Source organism: Hyperolius riggenbachi, chromosome 8 (assembly GCF_040937935.1).
Source record: "Hyperolius riggenbachi isolate aHypRig1 chromosome 8, aHypRig1.pri, whole genome shotgun sequence".
Classification (NCBI taxonomy): Eukaryota; Metazoa; Chordata; class Amphibia; order Anura; family Hyperoliidae; genus Hyperolius; species Hyperolius riggenbachi.
The window spans coordinates 17,362,254-17,378,054 of record NC_090653.1 but is presented as its reverse complement, the minus strand read 5'-3'; the positions used below and the strand labels follow the sequence as shown (position 1 = coordinate 17,378,054).

Below are 15,801 nucleotides of genomic sequence, written 5' to 3'. Positions count from 1 at the left end.
GGGTTTCCTGTGGCAAATTTCCGTCTTCCTCTGCCCGTTCTTCTGTTTAATATACTGCAGTTTATTGGGGCAGGAGGCAGGGATACAGGCGTTTGGCAGAGCCGTGTGTGGGGTTGGGACAGATGGTAGAAGAGCTTACACTCTATTAGGGGTCTTTTATAGAGGATGGAGGAACCTGCGATCTGGTGTTGGGTTATGTATTCATACATGTAATAAGAAAGCCAGTGATGTATAAAGACTGCAGAAGAGCTTGCAATCTGTTAGAGCTGGTACACTCTTGACTGACCAACAATCCTACGAAACCGGTCGGTTCAGACAAATAGGTTGGGATCCACAGCGTTATAATTGAGATAAATGGGAGGGTCCATCTCACGTTTACAGTTGTTTTGTCAAGCGCCGCGGTCGATCAGATTTTCCCAGATACTGCATGCAGCTTCTCGGATGATTGTATTCCTGGTTACGTTGGACACTCCTAGTGCTCGAAATGTGATTGGACAAGAAACGCCAACAAACTTTTTTTTGTTGCAGGTAGCAGACAAAGCGAGCCGCCCGTGTGAAACCAGCCCTAAATTTGCTGCTGATTGAGAGTGGATTTGTCTACTGACCAATTCGTAACAGCTGAATAAATCAGCCTTTTTGAACGCTGGTTCAGTCGAACAGTCCTCTGTATTGCATTTATCTCCCAATGTTTGCCGTTGTTTAGTGAAGCAACGGGGTAGATCGCATTTTTACAGTTTAAAATGGGGGGGGGGGTGGAGCTATGAAGATGGCGGGTAGGCTATGGTAAACAGATGGGTGGTAATGGCCTGCTTAAATGGGTTGAAGATCGAGGAGAGCCCGAGGGAGTTCCATAGAGTAGTGGCTGCTCTGGAGAAGTCCTGGAGGGGTGAACATCCGTAGAGCAGCAGAGAAAGCAGGTTGGGGAGTATCTCTGGATGATAATGGAGATTACTATTTAGTATTTATATAGCACTGACAGTGAAGGTATGGATATGTATTATGGTCAGGGCTGCCATCAGAAATATTTCGGCCCCATACTGGGAAGACCTCCTGGACCCCTCTCACTCTCCTCTGCCCACACATGGAAAATCACCATCTTTGAAGGCCTGAACACACTAACGTCCGTGTGATCACTTTTCACGCGCTCCCATGCCTGGGAGCGTTCTGCGTATGCTCAGTTCATGACTGTAACTGCGCTTGAACAGGAGGAGACACCCGGCCCAGAACAGCGCATGCGCAATGCCCCACAACCCAGCTGGATTGTGTGGACTTCACAGTAGCACAGCGGATTGGACTGGAAGGGTATTGAGGTAGCTGAAGGACTACAGCAGGGATGTGAAACCGGTCCTACGAGGGCCGAGGTCCTCACACATTTTTGACACCGCTCGAATGAATTGATGTGACTGAATCAGGAAGGGTGTGGTCCATCAGGTAGAACACATTCCTCTCTATCTCAGTCCATCCTAAACACTGGCATGGATCTGGCCCTCCAGGCCTGGAGTTCAGCACCTGTGGACTACAGGAAGGAAGGTGTGCCAGTAAGTAACAATTATTTTCTCCCATTTGTCTCAGGTTTACTTAAATCACTAACTGACGAAGGTAGCTCCTGGGTGAGCCTCCCGGCACCTCTCATCACATTAATGGGCAGCCCATGGGTGGCACGGTTCGCCGGGCCCCAGATTTTCTAGGGCCCCACATAGCAGTCCTCCCTGTGATGCCCTGAAGGCGGCCCTAATTATGGTATAGCAAAGTGATACGAAATCTTAACGTAAGGATACAGAAGACAGAAGAGCTTACAATCTGCTGCGGTGTCAGGATAAATGTGAAGAAGTATTTAGAGTGTGTCGTTTATTTCCTTTCCTGATTTTTGGAAGACTCCCGATAACGAGATTCTGCCCCCCCCCCCCTTCCCCCCTCTCTGCACAATCTGCATATTGAAATTCGCAGCTGCAGAGTCGCAATATTTGTGTTTGTTTTGTTTCTTTGAAACGCTCTCTGATCTCAGCCTCATCTGACAATCGCTCAGTGCCGCGATGATTCTTCCTTTAATGGCCGATGTTTGTATAAATATTAATGAGGCGTTAATGTTGGTTTGCCGGCTGGGCTGGCTGGAAGGAGGAGAGGGAGAGACCGGGAAGAACTGCTGATGCAGCAACAGGATTATAGCTGGGAATGAAATGCTTCTTCCATTGTGTATGCGGCCGGGACATCTGTTCTTCCATATGGCTTCATAAATATCACTATCCCGCACCTCCACATCGCCTGTCGCCTCCTCACCCTATAGAGCCTCACTCCCGACACCGTCAGGGGAAGGTTCCTTGCTATAGAACTTCCAATGACTCTCTTCCCTGCTCAGCACCCACCCATCCCCTCCCATACACTTTTTAGACAACAAGGAGAGGGGGCAGCGCTTTTTGAATGCAAGTTGTGTATCCGGCCTGCACACCTATGCTGGTAGTCATTCAGATGCAGTGTCTTGAGAAGCACTGCCCCCTCTCCCTGCTGTTTAAAAAATGTATGTTTACTCTATGGCTAGCTGCCACCATTTGATATTTCATGTTTGCATTCCGTTTTTATGCAGACATTAGAGATCTAGTGCATAGTTTAGCATCTGTTTTGAATACAAGCTGTGTATTTGCCTCTATTGGACTCGCACGCCTCTGTTGGTAGTCATTTCAGATGCGGCCTGGTTTTGGGATGCACTGCCAATTCTTCCCTGTTGACCTCCCGTAGACTGCTTCTTAATCTTCTCAAATGATGCCCCAAGAAGTACATAAAGCGAGAGTTGTATCTGTCAAAGTTAAGGCATATGCATGTTTGTTTTTTTTTTTTCTTTGGGGGGGGGGGGGGGGGGAGTTGTGGGGAGCATTAAAGTGAACCTCCAGACTAAAAATCGACTCAGCAGCACTGAAATGGCCTGGTGTTTCTTTAACAGTTTCACAGAATCAGAACTTTGTTTCTCTTATACAAGCCTCATTTTTAGCTGCACAGAAAAAAACTGCCCGGGCATTTTTCCCCTTATGCTGTGCAAAGCATGATGGGATTTCTGATGTTGTTGTTCTCGTTCTGCTGTTTTGGTGCAATTTTTTTTTTTTTTTTTTTTTTTTTTTTTTACAATTTGAATTTGACATTTGAAGCCTAGTGTGCGCAGCTGGGAGGGGTGATCAGCATACAGGACAGTTGGAACTGTGTCTCCTGCTCCTTGTCACCTCCTTTCAACCAAAAAGATGGCTGCCATCATGAAATCACAAACATTTGCCTGTTCTTTTAAAACAGAGTGGGTAAAAGATTATATTTATTATATATTACCTATCTATTCTAATTAACATAACTAATGTAACTTAGTAACAGTATGTTTGTTTAGGCTGAAGTTCCCCTTTAATGTGCTGTTCTGTGTTAAGTTTCGTGTCAGCTAAATAGATTATTGAAAGAAAAATGATGGTTTGGTTGAAACGCACCTAACCGGAGGTAAAGCTTTCTGAGGTACGAACACAGTGAATCCAGCGCAGGAGACTTGGGCGCACAGGGAGTAACTTCAGCGCCATCAGAAGACGGAGCTGAAGTTACTTATAAAACACAATAATTCGTCCTCCAGCAATTGCTGGAAGCCAAATTATTTCATTACCCACCATCCATGGTGGCCTGGAGGGGGAATAGTAATTACAAACACAAAGAAAGATATCGTGCGCTCCTGGTCCTGGGTAACCAATCAGAGATGTACTCCTCTTATGATGTCATGCACTGCGACGCTCCATAATAGGGTAACTTGGTAAAAACAATCAAAGAGAAATGGAGCACGCCATAGCGCATTAATCGTAAAAGGTTGTTTATTAGAATTTAAAAGTTTTCCCCTATACAAGTTTCTGCACTAATGCCATATAATTGCTGCGTGGCACGCATATAACTTTCCGCGTGGTACGCATACAATTTTCCGCATCCACTTCCCTAATTATGCCGCGCGGCATGCAAGTGTTAGTTTAATAAAGCTTATTGAAGCTCCCCCTTCCGTTACCACAGCAACAATACAGGGGAACACTAAGTGTACGCCTGTACGCGTGTGACGCCATCTGACGAAGGCGCAGCGCGCCGAAACGCGTAATGACGTCACACGCCTACTGAATACCAGCCACGCCCACCTCACAGCGAAACGGAGCCCAGACGATTGGGACTCGCGCTGCTGGCCACAGCGCGGCATCCTCCCCTGTTGAGAGAAGCGGTTGGCTGTCCGCTGACAAGCGAATTACACAAACTGTGTTTGTGAGTATAACTTTTAAATTCTAATAAACAACCTTTTATGATTAATGCGCTATGGCGCGCTCCATTTCTCTTTGATGGGAATAGTATTTAGCACGGCCGGGAACTTGTGCAGCAGCAGGATCCGCCTCTATCCTGCACCCAAGTCTCCCGCGCCGATTCCTCTCGTACGCTCTGAGGTAAGTACATAGGCATGTTCATGCTGTATCCACAGACCTCTGTGCGGCGTCTGCTCCGCTCCTCGATACTCCTGGCCTCGTAAGAATTCTATGAATTTTTTAAATTTTGACTTAAGTCAAATTTTTAAACAGGAAGAGGCATGCTTGCGGCGATGTTCCCTCCCATCACCCTCCCATTCCTGCCTCTTCCTTCCCCTATTCCCTATCCTGAAGGGTTGGGGAAGAGGAGAGAATGGGAGGGTGAAAGGAGAAAAAGCCTGCCTCTTCCTGTCGGAAAAAATGTGACATTTGAGCCAAAAGTAAAAAATTTTCAAGGAGCGATTACAGGGAGCGGTGAGAACATGCAGAGGAACTGACAACGCACAGAGGTATACAAATCCAGCATGAATACACCTCTGTGCTTACCTCAGGTAGTTTTGCAGTGGGTCAATTGTCCTTTAATTATGCGTATGAAAGTGGAACATTGTAAGGGAAAAAAATATTATCCTCACCTTGTCTCTTGTAGAGTTGGCCACTCTGATCAGCTCCTCTTCACCAGGTCGTAGCCTCATAATGTCCTTCAGATTACTGTGACAAGTCTGCCGATGTCCATCAGTAGAGAAGGTCAACCAGAAACTGATCATTCCAACTTCCCTACAAACGTACCCAGCTTGGAATTGGACCAATCGAAATCGACAGGAAGTACATTTCTTTGGTCCATTTCCAAGCTGCATACGATTAATATTGGGTTTTGCACAAGATGGAATCCTTAGTGTCTATTTGACCATCTTTATTGGGTTGGTCTACATCCAGCAAGGCCTCCTCCATGACCCATGCCTTCCAGTCACTGAGGCTCTAGGAAATTAGGCTGTTTGTGATGCCCAGAACAAGACACCCTCAGTGCCCCCTTTCCTGTTAGTAATGGCTCATTTCCGTACAGTTTACACTAAATTTAGTTTGCATTAAATTGACATGCGAGGCAGGAGTATAGGAATCTCAATGACCATCTAGTAATGTCTCAGTGAAGTCATGCTTTGCCCCCGTATGGTTCCCACTGAGCATCTTCCCTGGTATAGTACGTGTCGCCATCTTGTGCCGCCATTATGCTTCCCTTATATCAGCCAGGCATTGCATCTTTCCTATGAAAGGACAGCCAAGCCCACCTAAATCAAGAATAGCCCCCTACAATCCCAGTGCAGAGGTTGGTAGGGATGTGTAGAGGTTCAGGTATACTTACCTGCCCCATAAGTGGGCCCTCCTCTAGTGTTCCACCAACCTGTCTCGGCACTTTCCACATGATGGGCAGAGGAAATATTAGAGTTCCCCCATTGTGATGATGATGCAACACTAAAAAGGTCAGTGGTGGCTCATCTTCCCAATGCTAAGAAACAGGCCTGCTATGAAGGCAAACTTAGTGGCTTTAATTAACAGAGCCACCGCCCTCTTCATCACCATCATTTCTGTGAATTAAAGTGGAGGCTTGCAGCAGACCCATTGAAACTATTATGATTATTTCAGAGAGTCACTTGCCACAGCAGCATCCAGGAAGAGAAGACTTTGGCGGACCTGTGAAGAGGAGCTGCACCATGGGTTGGCACTTCAAGAGAGAAGGTGAGTATAGCATCTCCTCTCAAAAAGTTTTTATCTTTAACATTAACAACTTTCTGAATCCTGATTATGCAAGAATTGTCCTAGGTCCAAAAGGGAAGAGGGGGGAGCTAAGAATTTCTCCTCGGGGATTGGAGTCAGGGGCAAGGGGGATCCTTGATGTGTGCACCACATTTGTATGTGTTCTGATAGCATCCCATCTTCCAACTACGGAAGACACAATGGAGAACTTGTAAGGTTGTTTTAATTCCCCATAAACTAAACTAATCATGCCTCGCCCACAGCTCCTTCAGCGCCTAGACACTCTGAGACCCATGTAGCAAGGGCTTATGGGAGCTCAGTCTGGGGAGGAGGAGGAGGAGGTTACCAGCCAGAGATTTCCGAGGGGAGGAGGAGAGGGGAGTGATGTTTTCACAGGCTGAGGGGCTGGAGATGCAGAGCAGCTTGCCTGTGTGTAATGACAAGCAGAATATAGCTGCTCTCATTGTATCACAGGAATAAATAATCAAGCTGTTTGCAGCTAGATTTGTTGTGTAAACCATCTAATAGACTATATAGACAAGTTACTTGCTATATTTCGTTTTTCATCTTGGATCTACTTTAACTCTTCCTGTACTGGATCCACTTTAAAAGGCCACCTTAATAGTGAAAAGTTTAATAAGCACTTTGATTGGCTATGACCATGAAATGTAAAGTGCTTGGTAGACTTTTTTTTTCTGCCCATTAGGCCTATGCAGTCATTGCATGCACTTGTATTACTCACTTTAAATATTTGCCACACTTATTCTATAAAGCCTAAGACATCTGTTGGTGGGTTTAACATATGCTCTGCCAGAGGCTTAGGGTGTTTTTTTTGTCCCCGCCCCCCCAATATTTCTGAGTGTAGCCTGGCTCCATACTCGTGTTTACCCAAGTGGGCATGGGCACAAGCCCCCCTCATTCTTTACAAATGATTGCCTATTGGTGACAATAATGTGAGTATACTGTCATTCAGTACAGCTTGGTGCCACCAGCTACTACACTAGGTAGGCTGCCATCTAGAGGGCCCTCCAAATGAAGTGTAAAACAGGAGCTGTCAGCCATACTATCTCAGAAAAAAACATATAAGTAGATATATATTTGCTCTACTTACATAACATATGTATTGCACTGTCCACATTTTGATTTTAGTGATTTTTCTACAGTAAAAAAAAAGAGAAAATCTTTCTTAGCATTTCCCATTTTAACTGTGGCTATTTTAAAGCCAATCCCGATGTCATTTTCTCCCTTACTCTCCTCTGCCTGATTGTGTATGCATTGCCCGCCCTCCACTATAGATAGTGCACTGTCTCAGCATGATACATCTTGGCCAATCAGAGAGGAACAGAGGTGTGGGAGGGGAAAACAGGAGGGAAAGCGGCTTCAGCCAATCAGGCTGCATTAGTCAAGTCTGGGGGGGGTAGTAGAGAAGCAAAAAAGGACAACCAAAAGTACCATTTTGACAACTGTAAAAAAAATCAGTAAAACTTTGTGTGTACCAAATAAGAGTCAGGTAAACTGGGGAATGATCATTTATCAACAAAAAAAGTAATAGTGATTTTAACTTTTTGATGGCCTGGTTAGCATTTTTATTACTCGTTTTCCAGATAAAAATAAAGAATGGATTTTTGATTTTATGCCCGACAGTTACAGTTTAAGAAATCCTGAAATTGAATGGCAGTGGCTGAGTGATGGCTTGGCCAGTTCAGAACACTGTTGAGCTTCCAGGATTAAACGCTGGAGCCTTGATTGTTGGGGCATCTTAGTAAACCAGCCTACAGACACAAAGGTTGTCAGATTTGCATTGCTGGGTGTCCATTGACTGCCTGTGGTGGGACTGGTTCACTCCATTCATGCACAAAATTCCAGTTACACTAGCATGTACAACCAAAGCCACGTGTGTGCTATATGGCACCAGTTCACCTCTCGGTGTCCACTTAGATTAGGATTCCCAATTAAGTCCCATTTTTTCTCTGGCAATTGCTGAAAGTTCTGACCAGTTCTGGTTTTCCTCAAAGCGCTATAACCTGCTTCTTTGATTGAAGGTCTATTACAACCTAGTTTTGTACTGACTACTTCTACTCTCCAGATCCAGTTATTGAATTTGGCCTGAATTCAAATATTGTGTTGTCTGCCTTCTGTACAGACTTTTGCCTTTTCTAGGACTTGGCTTTGTCTGCTCCTCTGATCTCTGACAGTTGAGCGACTCGCTATTGAAGGTCACCAGCCCTGGCTTTCCAAACAACTCTGACCCTCCCATCAGACCTCCCAACTGTGGGGTAGCCCGTACTCTGTCTCCAGTGGGGTGATCCCAGAGGTGGACACTTTCATCAAACTGGTCCGTTACGCGCAAGAGTTTGTGGCCCATTGTCCTTTGCAAGAAGCTCTGGTGAACACCAGTTACATAGACTACTGCTACCTGACGGAGCCCCCGATACCAAGGTCAAAATGTTATTTTCTCCCTGTGCTTGTAATAAAGGTCTAGACAAGACACGGGACATTTATATCGCACTTTTCTCCTGGCAGACCAGAGCTGCAGCCACTAGGGCACGCTGTATAGGTAGTAGCAGAGTTAGGGAGTATTGTCCAAGGTCTCTTCACTGAATAGGTGCTGGCTTACTGAACAGGAACGGCGGGATTTGAACCCTGGTCTCCGATGTCAGATACAGAGTCCTTAAAGTTAACCTCCAAACTAAAAATCTACTCGGCAGCACTGAAAAGGCTTGGTGTTTCTTTAACAGTTTCACAGCATCAGAACTTTGTTTTTCTTACCCAAGCCTCATTTTTAGCTGCACACAAGCTAAGCTCCGCCCCATCATAGAAATCTGCCCGGGCATTTTTCCCCTGATGCTGTGCAAAGCATGATGGGATTTCTGATTATGATGTTTTCGTTGCCTAGCAACTGGGAGGGGTGATCAAGACACAGGACGGTTGGAACTGTCTCATGCTCCCTGTCACCTCCTTTCAACCAAACAAAATGGCTGCCCCCATGAAATCCCAAACATTTGCCTGTTCTTTTAAAACCGGGTGGGTTAGAGAATATATTACCTATCTAGTTTAATTAACATAACTAATGTAACTGAATGAAAGTATGTTTGTTAAGGCTGAAATTCCTCTTTAACCAGTACACTATCCAACCACTGTCTAGACAAGATCTGGCCAATCCCTGAGAGGAGGATTCAGTCACTACTGACCGCTGCTTTCTGGGTAGAAAAAAAAAGTAGCCGCCATACTTTGGTATTGGACCTGTCGGATAGCTCTTCCCCTTGACTCCCCTGTCCCTTGCATCCACATAAAAAGGGTCTGAACATAGGCTAGCAGCTTGGGGTTCTCAGCATGACTCGTTTGTTATAGAGACGCCGTTTAGACAGCGGTGACCATACTACGCTTGGGTGAATTACTGCTCTCCGTTGTCTGCTGCTCCACATGGTCTGTTTTTATTGCCTTCATTAATTATTCACAAACATTTTATTCTATTACTTTGGTCCAATGCAATCTATTTTAAGGGAGGCAGAGCTGTGTGGGTGCATCTCTGTTTCTTGAAGATCAGTCAGACTTTTGCAGAGAAAAGAGTAACCTCTTGGGGCAGATTGAACAGCTTAAACATAAAAAGACTTACATAGCACTGACATCTTCTGCAGCACTACCCTACCATAGTTATAGTCTAATGGCCTACCATAATATTATTATGTATTTATATAGCACTGACATCTTCGGCAGCACCTTACAGAGTACATAGTCATGTCACTGACTGTCCTCAGAGGAGCTCACAATCTAATCCTACCATAATCATAGTCTAATGTGCTACCATATTATTATTATGTATTTATATAGCACTGACATCTCCTGCAGCACATTACAGAGTACAGAGTCATGTCACTGACTGTCCTCAGAGCAGCTCACAATCTAGTCCTACCATAGTCATAGTGTAATGTCCTCCCATATTATTATTATGTATTTATATAACACTGGCATCTTCTGCAGCACATTACAGCGTATATAGCCATGTCACTGACTGTCCTCAGAGGAGCTCACACTCTAATCCTACCATAGTCATAGTCTAATGTCCTCCCATATTATTATTATGTATTTATATAGCACTGACCTCTCCTGCAGCACATTACAGAGTACATAGGCATGTCACTGACTGTCCTCAGAGGAGCTCACACTCTAATCCTACCATAGTCATAGTCTAATCGCCTACCATATTATTATGTATTTATATAGCACTGACCTCTCCTGCAGCACTTTACAGAATACATAGTCATGTCACTGACTGTCCTCAGAGCAGCTCGCAATCTAATCTTACCATAGTCATAGTCTAAGGTTCTTATCATAGTCCAATATTGGGGGGAAACCAATTCACTTATCCGTATATTTTTGGGATGTGTGAGGAAACCAGAGTGCCTGAAGGAAACATGATACATATAGCATCCTGGATCAAATTAGATCTGGGAAGGTAGCACTACAAGTCATGTACTAGGACACTCTGGCAAGCAGTGTTAAAAATGGTTTGTGAAGGCTGGTCCGGGTTATGTCAGAGGGCAGAGAGGACTGCTAACATGAGTATCGCAGTTTGTCATTGTAGTCGCATGTACACCCACTCGTGGTGACAGTTTAAAAAAAAAAATTATCCAAGGCCACCTGAAATTGTTACAGAAATTTTACACAGTGGCTGCTGAATACAGCTGTAATCATATGACTGCTATTTCACCGACACTCGTCATGTTGCCAATATAAAACTCACAAACGTTTGTGGCTGTGATCACGACTGCTATTTCAGCAACACTTCCCATGCTCTGATATATAACTTACAGACCTCTGTGGCTGCTGCATGCGGCTGTGATCACATGACTGCTATTTCCGCAACTCTCCTCATGCTCTTATATATAACTTACAGACCTCTGTGGCTGCTGCATGCTGCGGAGATTGCATGACTGCTATTTCAGCAACGCTCCCCATGCTCTGATATATAACTTACAGACCTCTGTGGCTGCTGCATGCGGCTGTGATGATCACATGACTGCTATTTCAGCAACACTTCCCATGCTCTGATATATAACTTACAGACCTCTGTGGCTGCTGCATGCGGCTGTGATGATCACATGACTGCTATTTCAGCAACACTCACCATGCTCTGATATATAACTTACAGACCTCTGTGGCTGCTGCATGCAGCTGTGATCACATGACTGCTATTTCAGCAACACTCACCATGCTCTGATATATAACTTACAGACCTCTGTGGCTGCTGCATGCGGCTGTGATCACATGACTGCTATTTCAGCAACACTCACCATGCTCTGATATATAACTTACAGACCTCTGTGACTGCTGCATGTGGCTGTGATCACATGACTGCTATTTCAGCAACACTCACCATGCTCTGATATATAACTTACAGACCTCTGTGGCTGCTGCATGCGGCTGTGATGATCACATGACTGCTAGTTCAGCAACACTCACCATGCTCTTATATATAACTTACAGACCTATGTGGCTGCTGCATGCTGCTGAGATCACATGACTGCTATTTCAGCAACACTCACCTTGCTCTTATATATAACTTACAGACCTCTGTGACTGCTGCATGCGGCTGTGATCACATGACTGCTATTTCAGCAACACTCCTCATGCTCTGATATATAACTTACAAACCCCTGTGGCTGCTGCATGCGGCTGTGATCACATGACTGCTAGTTCAGCAACACTCCTCATGCTCTGATATATAACTTACAAACCCCTGTGGCTGCTGCATGCGGCTGTGATCACATGACTGCTAGTTCAGCAACACTCACCATGCTCTGATATATAACTTACAGACCTCTGTGGCTGCTGCATGCTGCTGTGATCACATGACTGCTATTTCAGCAACACTCACCATGCTCTGATATATAACTTACAGACCTCTGTGACTGCTGCATGCTGCTGAGATCACATGACTGCTAGTTCAGCGACACTCACCATGCTCTGATATATAACTTACAGACCTCTGTGGCCGCTGCATGCTGCTGTGATGATCACATGACTGCTAGTTCAACAACACTCCTCATGCTCTGATATATAACTTACAAACATTTGTGGCTGCTGCATGTGGCTGTGATCACATGACTGCTATTTCAGCAGCACTCACCATGCTCTGATGTAAAACTGGCCACCTAAATTGCAGAGTACCAGCAGTACCAGAAGACCTGGGTTCGAATCTCGGCTCTGCCTGGTCAGTAAGCCAGCACCTATTCAGTAGGAGACCTTGGGCAAGACTCCCTAACACTGCTACTGCCTATAGGGCGGGTCCTAGTGGCTGCAGCTCTGGCGCTTTAAGTCCGCCAGGAGAAAAGCGCTATATAAGTGTTTGTCTTTGTCTTTTATAAATATTTTTGAAAGTGTGCCCACTCAAAATGTTGCTATGCGTCCCCTTGATTGCTAGCTACGCCTGTGCCTTTTGGCGTGCGTTTGGCCGTCTTATCTCGCAGACCGTAGCAGGCGATCCGCCCGTCCTCTTCCTCTGTAGTCTAATTGCCGTGTTTAATGCTCTTCCCTGAATTACATACAGAAAGTCCCGGTTCACATGTGTTTTATCAGCACAAAATAAATTGCCTCCACAGCCAATTTCTCCCGCCTCGGAATAACGACGCGCGCCGAGCGAGAGATGCGCGGTGTGGTTTTACGGTCTCCCGCTGAACGCCGGGGTCACGCAGGAAGTCCATCTCCATATAGTATTTTTATGGTAGTAGTTTTTATATTTTTTTTTTAATACTATAAACCGCACTAATGAAAAACGGCACTTTGGCTCTAACTAACGTTGTGTAATTTATTTTGGAAATAAATACGAGTGATTTAGCGGCGGCGGGAGACATTAATCAGACACTCTTCCGTCACTGAGGGCGCCGTTGCGATTAGAGATAAATGGAGGAGGGGATAAGTGCTCGTCAGTGAGTTTGTGAATGAGAGGAGCCTAGCTGGATCAGGGGGTCCTCTGTTATCCCCCTCTCCACCAGAGCTGGTACGTTCCAATGGGCGGAGCAAGCTGAAACCGGTAATTTGGGGGCCAACGGCGCTGCAGTAAAATGGGGTCCCCGTAGGCCTCAATTTTAATTGCAGCTATGCCAGCACCCAGATTCAATTTGGGTAAACGATATAGGAATTAGGTGGCAGCCACCCGGTAAATTTAGCAATGAGGTAGGCATGCGTATCGGCGGAAATTGCGGTGGCGTCGGTTAGGCATCGGTAGGACAGCACGTGTGAAAATAGGTTAGGGTTACAGGTTTATATATGCAAATTTGGCAGAAAGTGGGGTTGGAGGGAGGGGTTGGTTAGGGTTAGGCACCGGCCGAGGGACAGCATGTGTGAGAATAGGTTTGGGTTAAACGTAAATATTGACAAATTGACCATTCTTAACAGTTTTCTGAACCATTGCTTTAAAGAGAGATGGTGACCAAGAATTGAACTTCATCCCAGTCAGTAGCTGATACCCCCTTTCCCATGAGAAATCTTTTCCTTTTCTCAAACAGATCAGCAGGGGGCTCTGTATGGCTGCTATTGTGGTGAAAGTCCTCCCACAGTGTGATGTCAGGACCTAGGTCCTGACACCACACTGTGGGAGCCTTGTTGCAATGTGGGAAATAACAGCTGTTTCCAACTGCCAAAAAAGCAAGCAGCATCTCTTTCCACTGACATCACCTGCCAGCAGTAAAAATATCACCACGTGATAAATGTCAGACTGTAAACCAGGGAGAGGAAATATTTTACAATGGGGAAACACTGACTAAATCATTTATACATAGTTATTGTAAAAATGAAGCACTTTTGTTCATTACGTTAATTTCACTGGAGTTCCTTTTTAACAATCAACATTTTTCTGCTATTTGAGAATGTGTATGGTGCTTTAGACTGGTTAAGTCAAACTCCAGTCATCAAGGACTGAGGTCTTCACACATTATTGGTTCAGCTCAAATTAATTGATGGGACTGGATTAGGAAAGGTGATTAGTCATCAAGTAGAACACATTTCTCTGTTTACAAAGTGAAAGGGGCGGGGCTTCCTCGTGACACTGGCCAGTTTTCTCCAGACACTCAGCAGCAGTCTTACGCCTGAGTGTGTCTCTGAATCGAAAAGTACCAGTAATCATTTTCTCGATAATAAACTCCCATCATCATTTTCTCCACTTATACTGCCCAAGATTACTTCAGGGTCATTTTAAGGATCTGTCCACCCAAACAACAAATATTCCAGAATTCCCGTAGTCGGCAGCAGTCTCGGGACAGGGAAGATTATAGAAAGAAGCACATGTCGCCGCTCCGGTGTTTGTTCAGAGGCTGTAAGTTATCGATGAGGATTTGACATTCCATCTCTACTTAGCGAACTCTATTGAATTAGTCATAAAACCGGAGCACTCTGCTTTATGGCGGCGAGGCGGCCATTTGCACGCAGCCTTCATCAGTCATTCTTAATTGGTTTTCAGAATTTAGGGCAGAACGTTTTTTGTTGTTTTTTTTTTTGTATGACATAGAGGAGAAAGTCACACAGTAATCTTTGCTGTACCGAGAATACGCAGGCTGAGAATTAGATGATGCTAAAAACAAAATCCTAATGTCCAAAAACTAGCATGGATACTTTCTCACTGACTTTGTATGCTCAGGATCTGACTAGCCAAAGCTGGATTCCTAAAAGCTAAACTTCCAAGAAATACAAATAATAATAAAAAAAAAAAAAAACCTACGGCGCTTAGCCTTATGTTTTCATGTTGGCAGAAAAAAAAATGTTTGTGCCCAAGTCTTTTGGGAAACATTTTATCAACACCATACCAACAGTGAAACATGGTGGTGGTAGTCTAATCGTATTGGATGGATCATGAAGGTGAAAGTTACAGTAACAGCACAGCTCATGATCCCCTAAGGCTTCCTAGGTTTTCAGATAGAGAAACACCTTAATTGCACAGGTGATACAAAAGAACGTAAAGAAACTAGGTACGCCATGCTGGAGGGCCCAATATTCTGCATGGATGAAGCCAAAAGGTGGCCATGTGCAGTACCATCTACTGGACACAACAGTATAGGCAGCAGTCGTGGCTGCAGGAAAGGTGCCGACAACGTTGTCCATGGCAGTGGCAGTATAACTGGAGCAGCAGTACTTGCTGGGGGGTTTGGGTAGGTGGGAACTGTAGATCGCTTTAGGGGGTCCAAACATTTATAACTTATTACTATCCAGACACTTGGGGTTTGTTCATTTATGTTAAAGGTTTAGTTTTAAATTGGCACACACTACATCACACCCAGCAATTGTGTAAACGTATCCAAAACACTGTATACAGAAATGATTCCGTTTTATTGATTAGGCACATTAATCCGAAGCCTCCAGCTATTTTTATTCACATTGTAAATTAATGATGGACATTCTTGTCCAATGAAGAATAGAAATCAGACTGATGTACGAGCGATACCGTCTTCAATCAATTTACAATCAATTATTGTGCAGTTATTTTCATCTGGAAAATCAATGGTATGAAATGATGGCGGAAGCTCACGTGTTGCAGCTACACGTTTATGTTTCGGTGTATGTGGTGAAAGGCTAGTATCGGGGATAAGCTCAAATATTCGCTTAAGTCATTTTCACAAAGACATTTACATTGTTACCTTAAAGGGAACCAGAGACGAAGCCCCCTCATGTATCTTACCATATAGATCAGTGGGAACATTAGAGAAAACACCTTCCCTGCTCTCTGTTTCATTATTTACTGTTCAGATTGTTTCATATCAGCTCTGAT

The 15,801-nt window shown here is 44.6% G+C and overlaps 1 protein-coding gene across 5 annotated transcripts in view; it reads left to right on the top strand.

Moving 5' to 3' along the window:
• DACH2 (dachshund family transcription factor 2) overlaps positions 1-15,801 on the top strand; it is a 535,913-nt gene that overhangs the window by 464,383 nt on the left and 55,729 nt on the right. For 3 of the 5 annotated variants that reach the window (XM_068250012.1, XM_068250011.1, XM_068250014.1), the window contains one exon: positions 5,931-6,023. The exons of the other annotated variants lie outside the window; for them this stretch is intronic. In XM_068250012.1, coding sequence (XP_068106113.1) covers positions 5,931-6,023 — 93 coding nt within the window. The remainder of the gene's footprint in view (positions 1-5,930; positions 6,024-15,801) is intronic. 5 annotated transcript variants of the gene reach the window in all.